General features: G+C 39.3%; 1 protein-coding gene across 1 annotated transcript; it reads left to right on the top strand.

Annotated features, from left to right (window-relative positions):
- On the top strand, positions 1 to 12313 carry LOC121517222 (steroid hormone receptor ERR2-like). The gene is made up of 12 exons (XM_041798833.1): positions 1 to 49; positions 370 to 451; positions 598 to 686; positions 768 to 938; positions 4394 to 4487; positions 4581 to 4905; positions 4989 to 5142; positions 5697 to 5813; positions 8200 to 8307; positions 8389 to 8550; positions 9059 to 9331; positions 11446 to 12313. Exons 1-12 carry the CDS (start codon positions 1 to 3, stop codon positions 11682 to 11684), a joined length of 1863 nt encoding a protein of 620 aa, XP_041654767.1. The 3' UTR covers positions 11685 to 12313.
- Positions 12314 to 16000: the final 3687 nt, after the last annotated feature.

Genomic DNA, 16000 nt, shown 5'->3' on the forward strand with positions numbered 1-16000 from the left:
ATGGAGTGCCAGGCCGCTGCGTTCGTACGCGCCACCCCATGCTACCTCAGTAGGTAGCATCCAGTAGTCTCCTTTGATCAGGCAGTGTTCCGTTGCAGTTTCTGGCAGTTGTTGTTAGCTTTCAAGCTAGCCAGGAGTTGTAGTTTCTTCTTTTCACCTTTCTTGGGTTTTTCTTGATGGAAATTTCCCGTTCTTTCTTTCAACGGTGTCCTGGACCATCCATCTTCTCTATTTTCACAGGTTTCAACATTTGTTTTCAACTTAATTGTGAAAAACACTACAAGTCCAAGATATAAATTAAGAGTGCATCTTACATGGCCCTCAGAGTCTGTGATGTGACTCTTAGAGTTTGTGATGTGGCCCTTGAAGTCTGTGATGTGGCCTTTAGAGTCTGTAATGTGGCCCTCAGAGACTGTTACATGGCCCCTGAGTCTGTGATGTGGCCCTCAGAGTATGTGACTTGGCCCTTAGCGTCTGTGATGAGGCCCTCAGAGCCTGTGACTTGGCCCTCATTGCCTGTGAAGTGGCCCTCATAGCCTGTGACGTGGCCCTCAGAGCCTGTGACAGGACCCTCAGAGCCTGTGATGTGGCCCTCAGAGCCTGTGACGTGGCCCTCATAACCTGTGATGAGGCCCTCATAGCCTGTGACGTGGCCCTCATAGCCTGTGACGTGGCCCTCAGAGCCTGTGACGTGACCCTCAGAGCCTGTGATGTGGCCCTCAGAGCCTGTGACGTGGCCCTCAGAGCCTGTGATGTGGTCCTCATAGCCTGTGACGTGGCCCTCATAACCTGTGACTTGGCCCTCATTGCCTGTTACATGGCCCTCAGAGCCTGTGATGTGGCCCTAAGAGCCTGTGACTTGGCCCTCATAGCCTGTGACTTGGCCCTCATAGCCTGTGACGTGGCCCTCATAGCCTGTGACGTGGCCCTCAGAGCCTGTGATGTGGTCCTCATAGTCTGTGATGTGGCCCTCATAACCTGTGATGAGGCCCTCATAGCCTGTGATGTGGTCCTCAGAGCCTGTGATGTGGCCCTCATAACCTGTGATGAGACCCTCAGAGCCTGTGACTTGGCCCTCATTGCCTGTGACGTGGCCCTCAGAGTCTATGATGAGGCCCCTAGAGTCTGTGACGTGGCCCTCAGAGTCTGTGATGTGGCAAGAACAAGTGAATGAAGGCCTTTTGATGCTGGGAATCATTAGTGTTTTTCTGCATTCTCTTAGAAAATCCTGAAGGAGATTGTCCTACTATCAGTTTATGACCTCAAGATCAAGGATACTTGAGTTATTCAGCAGGACAATGATCCCAAACACACCAGCAAGCCCACCTCTGAATTGACTAAAACACTTATTGAAGGTTTTAGAGTGGTCTAGTCAGTCTGAGATGCTGTGGCATGATCATCCTGGAAAACCCTCCAAAGTGGCTGAATCAAAAAAATTCTGCTAAGATGAGTGGGCCAAAAGTCTTCTACAATCATATGAAAGACTTACTGCCATTAGATTTAGGGGAGACACATTTTTCACATAAGGGCAGGTAGCTTAGATGCCTTTTTTCCTTTGTAAATCAAATCATCTTTTAAAACCTGTATTTTGTATTTACTCTGGTTATCCTTGTCTAATACTGTATGTTCCATGTTAAGAAATATTCCCCTTTAAATGATGACACCAGGCTAATTAGTGCTTATTTTTTATTTGTTTTGTTGTATTTTGATGTCTGTTAGTGAGCCTGAACTCCTGAACCATCTGCGGATTTTATTTATTGATCATCTAAAATGTTTTAAAGCTGCAGGTTGTCCTGAGCAGAGACGAGCCCGGGGCTGCCGTGGCCTACATATGTCACTGTCCCAATCAATAGAGATGATAGAAGAAGAAGTCAATCCTCACTGCAGACTGATGATGCTGCATGCTGATTGGCTGATCCTCCAGGCCTGACCCTCCCTCCTCTTCAAAGTAATGACACATAAATAACAGAGCAGACACCTCTGAGCCTGCACGTCTTCACCCATACGGCCAACAGGAAACTCTTCTGTCCTCAGAACTTTCTCCCACTTTTCACTGGACCTTAAAGCAGCACCAGGGAACCCTTTTCACTGACTGATAGCTGAGTCAGTGAATGCAGCGCTGAAGTCTGTTTTTGGTGGAGGATTTTGGAGGTTTCTGGTTCTTCCTGCTGAGTCTGATGGAGCTGAAGGATTTCTGTCTGATTGATGATTATCACTTTCTCAGTCCACAACGGTAAGAACAATTCAAAACATCTCTCTGTCACCCATGATTGATTTACATCTTTGTGCTTCTTATTTTTATTTTATTTTCACTTCATTCCAAAAACTTATAACACTTTGTCTAAAGTTTTGAAAGTTTACTGGAATTTTTGCATCTCTCTGTCTGATTTCTTCAGATAACAGCCAGGCTCAAACATGTCTTTGATTTTAATTTATTTTAAGTTATAAATGACATAAATGACATTTTGACTCAAAAGATACAAGACTTTTCTTGTAGATTTTTGACATTTTATATTTAGAGATGTGAGTTTTTTCTTTTAATTTACAGCTTTTTTAAAAAATATTTTTTTTTGTTGTTAAATTATAAATTCTTAAACTTGAAAACTCTATTTTTCATTTCTGACTTTGGGGTTTTTCCTGTTAATTTAGGAACATTTTAACTTGAAAAAAAAATCAAAGTTTCTCTCATGAATTTACACATTTTTGGTTTAAACTTATTCAATTTTTTTTCCTTGTAAATTTTCAATTTAAAAACTTCAAAATACATAAAGGTTTGCTCATAGATTTGTGACTTTTTTAACTTTAAAATTTTGGGGGTTTTCCATGTATAAACAAGTTTTTAAACTTTTCTCATAGATTCATGACTTTTAAAAATGTACATATTAGTTTTCTTCTTGTGAAATTATGCATTTTCAAAGTCATAAAAGTAAAGATTTTTCTGTCCTTAATTTATGAATTTCTTAACTTCTTATTCTGATTATTTTTTCACAATAAATTAACTGTCAACCTAAAAACCTTTTTTTTCCTCAAATGTTTTCAACTTTTAGGTTTTTCTTGTAAATTTAAGACTTTTTTTTACTTGGAAAAATTCAGGTTTCTACTCAGGATTTTATCAATTTTCATCCTCAAAACAGTCAAGTTTTTTTTTTCTTGTGAATTTACGGATGTAAAAATCACAATAATTCCAAGTTTTTTTTCCAGGTGTTTTTAAACTTGAAAATATAATTTTTTTCTTTTGAAATTATACATGTTTAAACTCATAAAAATCAAGAGTTTTCTGTCCTTAATTTAAGACTTTTTAAACTTAAAATTTTGGAATTTTTGTAAATATATTAACAAGTATTTGCACTAATTTTTTCTCATCAATCATGAATTTTTAAACTAATTTTTTTTGTAAAATTATACATTTAAAACTCATCAATCTAAAGGTTTTCCTCTCCTTAATTTATGACTTTTTTTTTTTTACACAATAAACTTTAAGGTTTTTCTTGTAAATTTGAGACTTTTTTCTACTCATGAATTTATCAATTCTCTTACTCAAAATATTCAAGGTTTTTTCTTTTTAATTTACAGATGTAAAATAACAAATGTACAAGGGTTTTCTCCTAGATTTATGACTATTTAAATTTGAAAATGTAATTTGTTTTCTTTTTATTTTTTACATTGTTAAACTCATAAAAATCAAGGGTTTTCTTTACTTAATTTATGACTTTATGTTTATGTTCTTTTTATATATTTCATAAATTGTTCAACTTAAAAACTTTATCTCATATGTTTCCAGTATTTAGGTTTTTCTTGTAAATTTTAGACTTTTTAAGTTTCTACTCATAAATATATTATTTTTCTTACTCAAAACATTCTATTTTTTTCATGTGAATTTACAAATGTAAAAATGACAAAAAGTTTTCCTCATAGATCTATGACTACAATTTAAGAAGTTTTTTTTCCCCCATTTATTAGCAGGCTTAACTTTAATCAACATTCTTTTTCATACATTCACAACTTTTTAAAGCCCAAAAATTTTTTTGTTGTTGTTAGTTTGTTTGTTTGTTTGTTTGTTTTGTTGGAAATAATACATTTCTGTACTCATAAAACTGGTTTTCCTTTCATATTTGGGATTTTTTTCAAGTTGAAAAGTTAAACTAGTTTCCCCCCTAAATTTATGAGTTTTAAAACTCAAAAACTGATATTTTTCTTTAAAAACTTTTTTTTTAACTAAAAAATGTATCTTATTGGCTTTTACTGAACGACAGACAGAACATTTGTCCAATCACCCTCCAGGATTTTTCAACTGTTCTGCCCTTTCTAAACACTTTTAAAAGGCAGCTGGCCAGAAAGAAATGAGACATATCCCCTGTTATGGATAAATGAAATGGTCTATGTGGTGTGTCAGGTTTCCTAGTATATGGTCATGCGACTTCAGGAACTGGGGATCGAATCCCCAACGTTCTGACTGGACCGACTCTTACTGAGCCACAGCAGCTTCAGTAGGAAGCTGTTACACACGTTTGTTCCCAGAAGTGTATGTCAGACGATAACTTCTGAGATTGTCTACTCATTTATCTTCTCTTCCTCTTCAGCCTCCTGGACTCCTCATCTTCTTCTCCTGATGAAGCTCACTCTCCGGCCTCCTCCCTCCTCCACTCCTCTCCTCTCAGTCCCTCCTTCCCCACAGACGCCACACCTGCTCTGAGCCCCTCACACCAGGCCTTCCTCCTCCCTAGCCCGGCCCCCTCCTCCTCCTCCTCTTCCTCTTCCTCTTTCAGCCTCCTCTGTGGAGCCCCGGAGCCTGAATCTCCAACAGGATCTAGTTCCAGTGGTGGAGGAAGCGTTGAAGGTGGCTCTGTGGTGTCAGAAGCTTCAGCTCGGTTTTTGGTGTCACAGACGGATTCGTTTGCAGTGCAGGTACATTTCCCTGACATCCTACCACAGCTGTATTCCTCCATTGCTGGAAATAGTCCCTCACTGTTTATGCTTCCTCTCTGCAGGTGGACTCCATCCTGAGGGGGGACTACCTGATGCCACTGGGCTCCTCAGGGCCCAAGAGACTCTGCCTGGTGTGCGGTGACTTTGCATCCGGGTATCACTACGGCGTGGCGTCCTGTGAGGCCTGTAAGGCTTTCTTCAAGAGAACCATACAAGGTGAGAGCAGCCGGATGTTTCAGTAATCAATGAGTGAGAACTGATCAATACATCAGCTCTCTCTGTATTGATTAGTGTGTGAAGCTATGAGCAACATCAGCATGTTAAACATGATGTGATGAGGCGGTGTGAGTGATCAGGCTGCTTTAAGCCTAATCAATATCCTGTTAGTGGGAATCCAGAGAATAAACCCAGCCCCCATGATTACTGGGGGGTGGCACGTTTCTGGCAGGTAAGGAAACATAAAACTATCAATCAACCATATTATAGGGGTCAAAGGTTAAAAAATGTTAAAGCCAGCAGCAGATGAAAAGTTTTAAGCTGACACATCAGGTAGACTGGTCCGTGGATTTCACATCCATGAGGGCAACACCCCATGGACGATGTTTGAACCTTTCAAAATAAAACTGAGTGAGTGATTGGACAAAAGAAATATGACCTTAAAGGCATGAGAGGCATAACGGGAGCTCAGCACTTTTTATTTTTGTCTCTAGTTTATACAGAAGGCTGTCTGAACCCTGCCATTAACCCTGGTGGTCCTTCTGTCTCTGCAGGAAACATCGAGTACAGCTGTCCGGTGATGAACGACTGTGAGATCACCAAGAGGAGGAGGAAAGCCTGTCAGGCCTGCCGCTTCCAGAAATGTCTCCAAGCCGGGATGATGAGGGAGGGTAGGTCACGTCTATCTGTCAGTTATTCTCTGTTCCCACGTATTTAAAGGTCACATATTTTACCCCTTTAAGACAAGTTTATATCAGTCTCAGAGGTCCTCAAACATGCCTTTGACGTTTGTTGCTGAAAAAACACTCCAGTATTGGACTTTTGCATTTCTAAAAACCCCTCTGTTTCAGCCCTGCTCAGAGCGAGCTGTTTCTCTGTCTGTGGCTTTGATTGTTACTGAGCTGTCTAACTCCGTCCATGACTCTGCCCCTCTCAGGAAATGGATGTGGCTTAATTGATGTGGCTCTGCTGATCCTCTTCTCAGCTGGCAGCTAAAAGGAGGATCAGTAGAGGAGGGTGGAACTTTCTTCCAAGCGGGGAGGGCCAGCTGAACCTGGGGGCGGGACTAACTCTCCACATGACATCATGAGGGGAAAATCTGAAAATGGCTTGATTCAGCGCAAATTTCTCTAAAAGGTGGAGAAAGAGAGGGGGAGGGAATGGATTTAAAAGCCTGAAAAGGTGGTGTTTGTATAATATATCCCCTTTAAAAGACAGAAAAGCCTTTATTTTTAGAATCGTAACATGAGATTTTCTGTCGACCATGTTGGGTACGACATGTTTAGCATTGCTGTGAACTTCTACAGGATGCTGCTGTTCTGTTGCTGTACCTCAGTCATGTTCTCTGCTGCTAATCTGTGACGGACCGGGATTATTCTCTTATTCTGTTGCCCAAACTCAACCCTTAAGTCTTGACTATGGTCCTTTCAGAGCGACTTTTTGTAAGAGTGGAGAAGCCAACCTTGATGTCATCTTTCATTTTTTAAAATTTCCTTTTCAAACTTTCTGTCTTGTAAAACTGATGTAAAAATAATTGTTGATCTGGTTTTAATCAGGTGGATTCTTTGCGCTGCAGTTGACATCAACATGTTTTTTTTTATTTGTCTGTAGTTGCAGCCATGTTTTTTCCTGCAGACAGGGGCAAAGTGTAGTGAAGTAGAAGCTGCGTGCATCTTTCCCATGAAGGCTGCGTCGTCCATTCATGTCTTTCTCCACATGGTGCAACATGTCAGCCAACATGTGCTCAATCATGGCTCCTAGTGGAGGAATTTACATACAGTGTGCTTTAAAGGTTCAGATAAACTCAGTAGAACTCAAAATTAGGACCAAAATACAACAAAATCAGCGCTACCCAACCCAGCTCAACCAAAGAGCCAAACTGTTGACAAATGCCTTTACAAGAGCTACAATCTAAGAGGTGAAACATGGCAATAAAATTAGGTTAAAGGTGGCAAATAATGGTCAAACAGCAGCAAAAAGGGGCAAAGTAGGCATAAAGTGGCAAAATAGGGAAGAAAGTTGCAAAAGTGGGTGAGAAGTTACCAAAAAAAGAGTAACAGGTGGCAAAAAAATGGCCAAGAACAGCAAAAACATGGCACAAAAATGAGTGTAAAAGTTACTAAAATGGGCAAAAGTGTGGGAAAAATGGTAAAAAAAGCAGCAAAGAGTGACAGAAAGCTGAAAACTGTGGCATTTAATGCCAAAACGCAGCTTAATTGGGCGAAAAGTGGCAAATAAGGGAAAAAAATGGCAAATAACAAAAAGCAGGATAGAAGAGGTGAAAAACTGGTGGCAAAAATGGGTTGGAAGTAGTAAAAATGGGCAAAAAGTGGCAAAAATTGAAAAAAAAAAAGCAAATAAGGGCAATGGAAATACACAGACAAAAAAAAGGATGAAAATTAACCCCTTACAGCCTGTTGTATCATATTTAATACATACTTTTATGATACCTCTATCTGATCAATATGATCATAAATTACTAAAAAACATTCTGAATACAATCTGAAAAACGATAAAAATGCCCTCAAGTGGATTATCAGTTACCAAAAACACCTAATGTATCAAATGAAATACAAAAAATATATATGTTAAATATGATGGAAATTTGTTTTTATTTTTTTTTGGGGGGGGGGTGTTGTCAGTAGAAAGTGAAATAAACATTTCAGTTCCAAAAATATTGAAATTTCTGGTTATAATTTGTGTTTTCAGGCTTTAGTGGGTTAAAGTCAACTGTATAAATGTGGGGATTCAAAGTGATTAAAGTGACTTGCAATGAATAATTTCTGAGGTCATAGTTTCCCCTTATAAATATTTTCTGGGGGAATAACATTTTAAATTATGACATAAAAGAGCCACAAATCATCACAAATGAGCCATGCGTGGAGTATCACTGGCCAAAATATACAATAAACTAACAAAGCCATCAAAAAGTGACCCGACTCAACAGCCACAAAGACAAAAAAATCCTCTGAACACCAAAAGTGACTATAAAAAAAGCACTAAAAACTTCACTGTGACCACAAAATCTGCCACTGAAGGGCTGCATGTGTGTTTCAGGTGTTCGAATGGATCGGGTCAGAGGAGGGCGACAGAAGTATAAGAGACGAGCAGAGACTGGTCTTGGTTTTTACGCAAAGACCCCATACTCTCATCCCATCTGCAGCCGTGAGTTCAAACTTAAACATTCTTCTTCTCATTAATCCTTGATTTGATGGTTTTTAGTAATCATCGTTTTCTTTTTTTTAGGGAACAAAGTAATCTCCCATCTGCTGCTGACAGAGCCCGCCCCTCTGGCTGCAAATCAGGACGAATCGACCAATGACAGCAGCCTGAGAACACTGCTGACCTTGTGTGACCTCCTGAACCGAGAGCTGCTCGTCCTGATTGGCTGGGCCAAACAGATCCCAGGTACCCAAATATATACTAATTATTATACAAGATAAAAACTGAGTTTAAGAGAGTTTATTTCTGTCTTTGTTCTATTTGGAAGTTTCCTTTTTTGAAGTAAATCACAGGAAAAAATGAACTTTTACACTTTATTATTATTTTTTTAGATGCACCAGTATTTGTGTTTTAGATAAACTAAAAACTTAAAAAAAAGAAATATAACAAAATATTTTTCTTTTTTATTCATATACATTTAGATTTTAAATATTATCATTGATTTTATGAATTTATGTGTTGAAATATTTTCCTTAATTTTCATTTATGATTGTTTTAGTTGTGTTTTTTTTTGTTAGGGATGCTCCAATCACTTTTTAAAAATTATATTTAATTGTTATATAACTGTATTTTATAATTATCTTTTCATTTTCTTTATATATTTTTACACATTTTTTTTTATTTCATATTCTGTATATTTTTGATTAAATAAACTGTTAGACTCTAACGACTTTTCTGCCCCACCTCCTCTCAGGCTTTTCAGCGCTCTCATTGGTCGATCAGATGTCACTGCTGCAGAGCGGCTGGATGGAAGCGCTGCTGGTGGGCGTGGCCTGGCGGTCTCAGGGGGCTGCGGGGGAGGAGCTCGTGTTTGCAGGGAACCTGCGACTAGGCGAGGCTCAGTGTCGAGCCGCGGGATTGGCCGAGCTGTACGAGTCTCTGCGTCACCTGACGGTTCGATACCAGGTGATGCACCTGAGCCCCGAGGAGGCGGTGACGCTGAAGGCCATGGCTCTGGCTAACTCTGGTAAGAAACACGCTCTCAGACTCACACAGAGATATTGATCTCAGATAATCACAGGGGATTTGTTTGGAGTGAACTCATTGATCCCAGAGGAGTGATTATTGATATTGATCAGATGCTGGGAGATGAAGCATCGCAGTATTGATTAACTCATAAGACTTCCTCTTTTTGTTGAGTTTGGGGGGGCAGACTCGTCTGTGGAGTCATTTTTACTGTTGAACTCTTTAATTCTGAAGTTAATCTACTCCAATCAGTCCTCATGTTTGCTCTTTAAATGATCATGTTCTGGTCCTCTCACACAGTTTATAATATTTGTCTAACTAATCAATGAAGAATTATAGAGGAGAATAGACATTAAAGACCTCAAGACAAAGTTTTACACAGAGACAGAGCATTCTGATTGTATTCAGACCCCCAACTGTTAGCCAGGATGCTAAGACCAGTGCTACTGATCCAACACACATGCACTGATAGCTTCAAAGAATTACAAATATGGAGAGCCCATTCTCTGGGTTTTTCTGTCGGCAAGCCTGTAAACACACACAACATATAAGAAATAAACAATGAAAATATACTGTGTATTGCATATTACATGAACAGTATTTACCTTTTCCATTGATCGTTTTCACAATAAAGTTTTGCTTTCTCCAGACACTTTGGTTACTCTTTCTAAGAAGGGGAGGGGGTAAATGAGCCTTTAGGAGACCTGATGGGGCCAGTAGACTGTATACTGACTGTTTCCCTATAAGGCAAACAACCAGTGGGCTGTCGCTCTTGCTCTATGGCCCATTGATCAGCAGAAAAAAAACCCAGAATGGGTCAGCCCACTAGGAAAGTGCCAGATTGCCAGTCCAGCCCTGGGTCCCCCCAACCATGGTGCATTGAAACAACATTAAATGATCACATCAGATTGTTGCTGCAATCTTGCTGATGACTTTCAACACATTCTGTGAGAATTCCAATGACACTGGGTTTACAGTGTGCCTCAGGGAAGTAGCTCTAGCACTTCACTCTTTCCAACAAGAATCAGGACACCAGAAGCTACAACCAGAATTGAACATAAAAACTGTATGGGTCAGGGCTGAGGGAGGCATTTGGACAAAGGGATATTCCAGCAGCGGCTGAAGCCATACATTTTGAATCTTTGGCTGGACAACGGTGTCTTTGTGATGAAGTTTAAATAACCTACAGTGGAGACAGAGGATAATCAGGCTGTAACACTCAGCAGCACTGGTTGTTGATGCTAACGGTGCTAACAGCTGTTTGTTGGCAGCTGATCAATAACATCTGTGATTGAATGAAACCATCCTGATGCAGCAGTGCATGATGGGACACTGGTTGAGTCCCTCCAGCTGAAGTCTGGTCAGTCTCTCAGTGTCTGAGCCTCGGATCAATAATGGTATCGATAGGCTTGTCCTGGATCGATAAACTGTTAACTGTCTGCTCACACCATTAACCGTGTGAACGTCAATAAGTGCACAAAGGAAGATGATGCTCATCTGTGTGAGTGGGACAAACACCCACGGGCTGACCTTGACCCTCCTCTTTGTCCCACACTCCACCGTCTCATGCCCTCTATGTGTCTCCTGTTTACGCCGATGTTCAGTCTGGTGGTCCCTGTCTGAGTCTGGGGTGGGACAGAGAGGCAGGACCCTGTCCCTACTTTTTTGAGATGTGTTGCTGCCATCAAATTCATAAAGAGCAAATGAATGTTAAAATGTGTCAGTTTAACATCAGATATGTTGTTTATGTTCTATTGTGAATAGAATATGGGTTTATGAGATTTGAAAATCATTGCATTCTGGCATCTCAATTTTTTTGGAATTGGGGTAGTATTTAAAAAAGGAGCAGTGGCATTATTAATGGACATTCTCAGAAGTGTACTATGTTATATTTCTTCATTAAATTGTCACACTGGTACTTCATGGTGGACTCAGATGTTTTAGTTTCCTTCATTTAAGAAGAAAAACCTTCAAGAATCTGAAATCAGAGACTCTACCAGTAACTATGATGAATTTATCGTAGGTACTAACACCTGGTAACTTCTGCTTTAAAATAGTTATAGCTACTGCTTCCCCACATCATGTCTGACCATCAGGATGCTCTTTGTCCGTCAGATGTGGACCCGCTGGACTGTCCGGACTCGGTGCACAGGTTCCAGGACGAGCTCCATGAGGCGCTGCAGGAGTACGAGTCGTCCCGCAGAGAGCAGCACCGAGCGGGCCGGCTGCTCATGAGCCTCCCCCTGCTGAGACAGACAGCGGACCGAGCTGTGCAGGTTCTCCTGAGGCTGCACCGCCAACACTGCGTCCCCCTTCACAAACTGCTGCTGGAGATGCTCGACGCCAAGTCCTGAACAGGTCAGATCAAAACCAGGAGGAGCGTCACAATCCTCATGGTCTTCATTATCAGACGAGGACCAGGACGATCAGTATCAATAAAGAACAATCATGAAGGAACTTTTATCACCCTGGATCAGCGTCAGGGTCCTGAGAGAAAAGACGGACTCTGAGGCTGCTGACTGAAAAACTCTTTTATGAACCACTTATATTTTTGTATTTTGTAAATGTGATTCTTGTAGCTGCTATTTCTGTCTAAACTTCCCCAATGGCATGAAAGAGCTCTGTACGGATGCTAAAAGTAGCTTTAATGCAAGCGTCTTATCTCCTGGACTGGAGATATTTCAGTGCAAAGCTTTTTTTCCCTACTTTGAGTTAAACCAATGATATTAGTTGGCTTTTAACAGATGTGGCAAACAAAAATAAGCCATTCCTTTATTACTGTAAGAAACAAGGTGCTGAGCTGACCATGCTAAAGCTAGCAGCTAATGTTGGCGCTAATAAAAATCAGTTTACTTAGGGCAAACTTCAATCACACAGATGATTTAGCTTTACTAATGTTTGGTTGAGGTTCATTAGTTTTATACTTTTTTCTGTCATATAATAAACGTAAATGTTAGTTGATATATTAGCATCTTACCTTCCACACCACTAATGCTCCAGGTAATCCTGATTGATAGCATAGACTTTTTCCTTTTTAATGTGGAGTCATATGTGCTTTTTCTATCAGCTGGGTTTGTTTAGTGATTATTTTTATTCTCAGAGAGGAAGAAGTCAATTTTCTCTTAATGCTTTTGGAATAAAAACTTTATTTCATCAGTCAAATATTTATTTTTGTAAAAAATGATGTATTAAAATGTGTACAGACTTGAGTTCAGCTTTGCTACATTCACTGTGAACTGTTTGTTTACAGAACATGTTTAAATAAAGTTTACTTTCAAAACAGGCTGGACATGAGCAATCAGAGATACAAATGCTGAATTCACAAGTTGAAGGAAACAGTGTGTGTACTGAAGACGGAGGTGTTTCTTTCCGTTATTAGTGTTAAATATCAGAAAGTGAAAATCTGTTTTTTCCAAAGTTGTCACAGATTACTTTTTATGGCTCTACATTAGCGATATTCAGAGCCAGAGGCTTTATGCTCTCAGGAAGTACCTGGCAGTTTCAGGTCAAAGGTCATCGGGCCACATGTCCATCCTTTTCTTGTGATTTCCATAAAAAAGTTTTAGGATTTTCTTAAGCTTTGCACACATGCCCACTCTGACTCCAGAATGAATTACTTAGTCCTGGAATGTCCCAGGCCAAGGTCGTTGGGTTCCATTTTGATCCCTTTCCTGTGTGGATATACCCTCTTGTGGAAGTCCCAAGAATGCTTTGCAGGATTCCTAAAATTGTTAAAAAAATTTTTATTGGAACACAAGAATAAGTTGATTAGATTCTGTAGGTCATAGGTCAGAATAAGGGGTCATTTAGCCACATTTTTATCCCTGTCTCAAAAATGCTTTGGGAATTTTCCTCAAACTTTTCTTAAATGTCCACTCTGATCATAGAATGAACTGAAAAGGTAAAGGTCAAATTTTCTGGGCCAACCCTCTACTGAAGTAGATCTGTATTAAACACAGAAGATCATGTCAAGCAGAAAAGTGTGGATCGTTAGGGCCGAAGACAAGCGCACCATCTTTCTTCCCTGTAGCTGGGGGTTTATGCTCAGGACGTCCTGGCTAATCAGCAGCAACAGTGTAAGAACCATGGGTGAGAGGACTGTACTGAACTATCCACAGTGGAGGCTTTTGTCTTTCCTCAGGACTGCTCAATGTAAATCAGCATAGTTGGATTTTACTCTTTTAGTGGAGGTTACAGTTGAGATCATCAGTTTATGAGGACTACGATGGGGCAACTGACCACAAAACTCATTTTTTATTTGTAATGTGGAGTTTTAAGGTATTTTATAGTTAAGAGAGCACTGGTTAATTAGTGGCAGCTAATGGGCTAACTTAGAGCTAACAGTGCTAATGTGGAGCTAAGTGCTGCTGCTGTAGGTAAAAACAAAAAGTTCAGTTATATAAATTTTCAAAATATCTGAATTACTCTGGTACAAACCTCCACTGACACAATCTTACCTGATTGTTTTTACCAATAGTGATAATGTGTGGCTGGATAGCTCAGTGGTTTACATTGCTGACACAGAATGGGAGGTTGGAGGTTCAAATCCAAGTCAGAGCACGAATGTCCAGTGTGGGCCCTTGGTCCTTATGCAGGAACACCAGTTCCAGTTGTACATTGGATTAAAGTGTCTGCTAAATGACATTGTAAATACTGGCAGGTCAATTTTTTTTTATCACTGACTACATTAAGTTTTTCTTGATTCTTTCCCAAGAGACTGATATTTCTAATGAAACCATCAGATGTAAAGTAAAATTATGTAGCTACTCGTGTGACAGGCTGTTTTGATGTGAAAATACTAAAAAATAATTGTTTAGTTTGTTTATGCCTCTGTTTAATCGAAATACACTAAATTTCATTGTATTCATACTGTGGCAAGAACAAGACTTTTTAATTAAAACACTTTTTTTGCGCTTTAATGGATAAAATGATCAGTAGTTGCAGCAACTGAATGATCAGCACTGCTGAATTGCGCCTTATATTTATTGTTTCAAAGAAAATTAACCAAAATCCCCAGTGTGCAGAACAAATACTTGAAAATAATCAAATGAACTGAGATTAATGCAGAAATCTGCTTCAGGTGAAAGAAACAGTGAAGGGATCCACACAGACAAAAAACAATATAACAGGACACAAGGTAATGGAAACTGGTAAATAAAACAAAACATGTTAAATAAACTTCAGATAAAGGAGGTCTGAAATATAAATAAATCAACAAAATCACAACAGAATCAAAGAAAATGAACAAACACTGCTGAAACAGCGTATGAAAGTCTCAGTATTTATATCTACTTTCATACTTTTTTTTTTTATTTTGCAATACCTGGCAGGTAAATTTAATGTTTGAGAGAATTTCTTTCTGCTTCACTTTTGGCAGAGCTGCTGGTAATTTGGCCACTTTGGTGAATATTAAAGACAAAACCAGGGCTGAAACCTGATTGGCTCAGACAGTTCATCCAATCAAACAAACCGACTCAGGACAGCACTTCTTTTTTTTTTATCACAGTGTTTAAACTACCCAAACATCCAAATTTAAAAAATAAAGCTTCCATACAAACTTTTAAATACAAATTAATAGAAAAGCTTAGAAATATTCAACATGATCGTGACTTTTTTTCTCAGTTGGTAATAAACGTACAAAAACAAAGATTTACAGTGCAGTAGAACTGCAGTACAGTATAGCAGTACATAAACACAGAAACGTGATCCCATTAAAGAGCTTTTTGTGTCTGATTATCGCCGTCCTTTAAGCTCTGGTTTTGGTCTCCAACACCGCCATCTACTGAAAGCTCCACCAGGTTCACAAACCCGTCTCTAAAGAGCTGTTTGAAATGTCAAAATGTTCATCCCCTTTTTTAGCTTTTAGTTTGAAAACCCCTGAGTCTGAAGCAGGCAGGGAATGTTCCGAGGAATCAAACCAGAGGCTCAGGACACCGTCTACTGAAAATGTAAGCACTTTAGGTTGTTGTTTTCTAAAACGATCAGCATTCAGACTGCATCTGGAAAGCAACTGCTGTGAAAAATGACTAAAAGCATGACACATTTTAGCAGTTTGTTTACACAAAGGAGTTTTGGACGCCTCAGATCACTGAGCTGTTACAGTGTTAAAGTCATTTTTACAGACCCATGCCAACAGCAGTTCTTCACAATAGTCTGAATGATGGACCGTTTTTCAAACATAAAAACAGAAAATTTCTATTTTTAGTGGATTGTAGCATTCATATGCGTTACTAAAGACCCATTGCAGAACACTTAAGGATGTCAATCCATCTTTTAACCAAATGTGAGTTTAACTGCTCTCATAAACTCAGATTTTCAGACTTGGAAGATGACACCTTTCCATTTAGACCTCAGATTCAGAAAAAATCTGCTGTGTCTGTTAAAACTGTTTAAGTACAGGAAGACTGACAGGTTAGGAAGGAGTAGGACCTGATAAACGGTTAAGTCAGAACTATAAGTTAGCCCTTTCACAGTAAAACAAGTCATGGGGTTAATTAATAATGAAAGTGATATGATAAACCTATGGAGGAGGATTAGCTGCTGCTGGATGAGATTTTTGAGACAACCTTCTTTAAAAAAAACTCTGAGAATCAAACTCTTATTCTGGGATTAAAGTCTGAATTCTGAGATTAAAGTCAGACTTCGAGATGTATATCAGACTTCTGAGATT

Source organism: Cheilinus undulatus, linkage group 2 (genome assembly GCF_018320785.1).
Source record: "Cheilinus undulatus linkage group 2, ASM1832078v1, whole genome shotgun sequence".
NCBI classification, from domain to species: Eukaryota; Metazoa; Chordata; class Actinopteri; order Labriformes; family Labridae; genus Cheilinus; species Cheilinus undulatus.

Excerpts from the sequence above, each read along its gene's own strand:
- LOC121517222 (XM_041798833.1), top strand. The coding sequence starts at position 1 with ATGGAGTGCCAGGCCGCTGCGTTCGTACGCGCCACCCCATGCTACCTC. Across the intron at positions 452-597 it reads TCTGTGATGTGGCCCTCAGA|AGCCTGTGACGTGGCCCTCA; the intron begins GTATGTGACTTG and ends TGTGGCCCTCAG. Across the intron at positions 4,906-4,988 it reads CGGATTCGTTTGCAGTGCAG|GTGGACTCCATCCTGAGGGG; the intron begins GTACATTTCCCT and ends TCCTCTCTGCAG.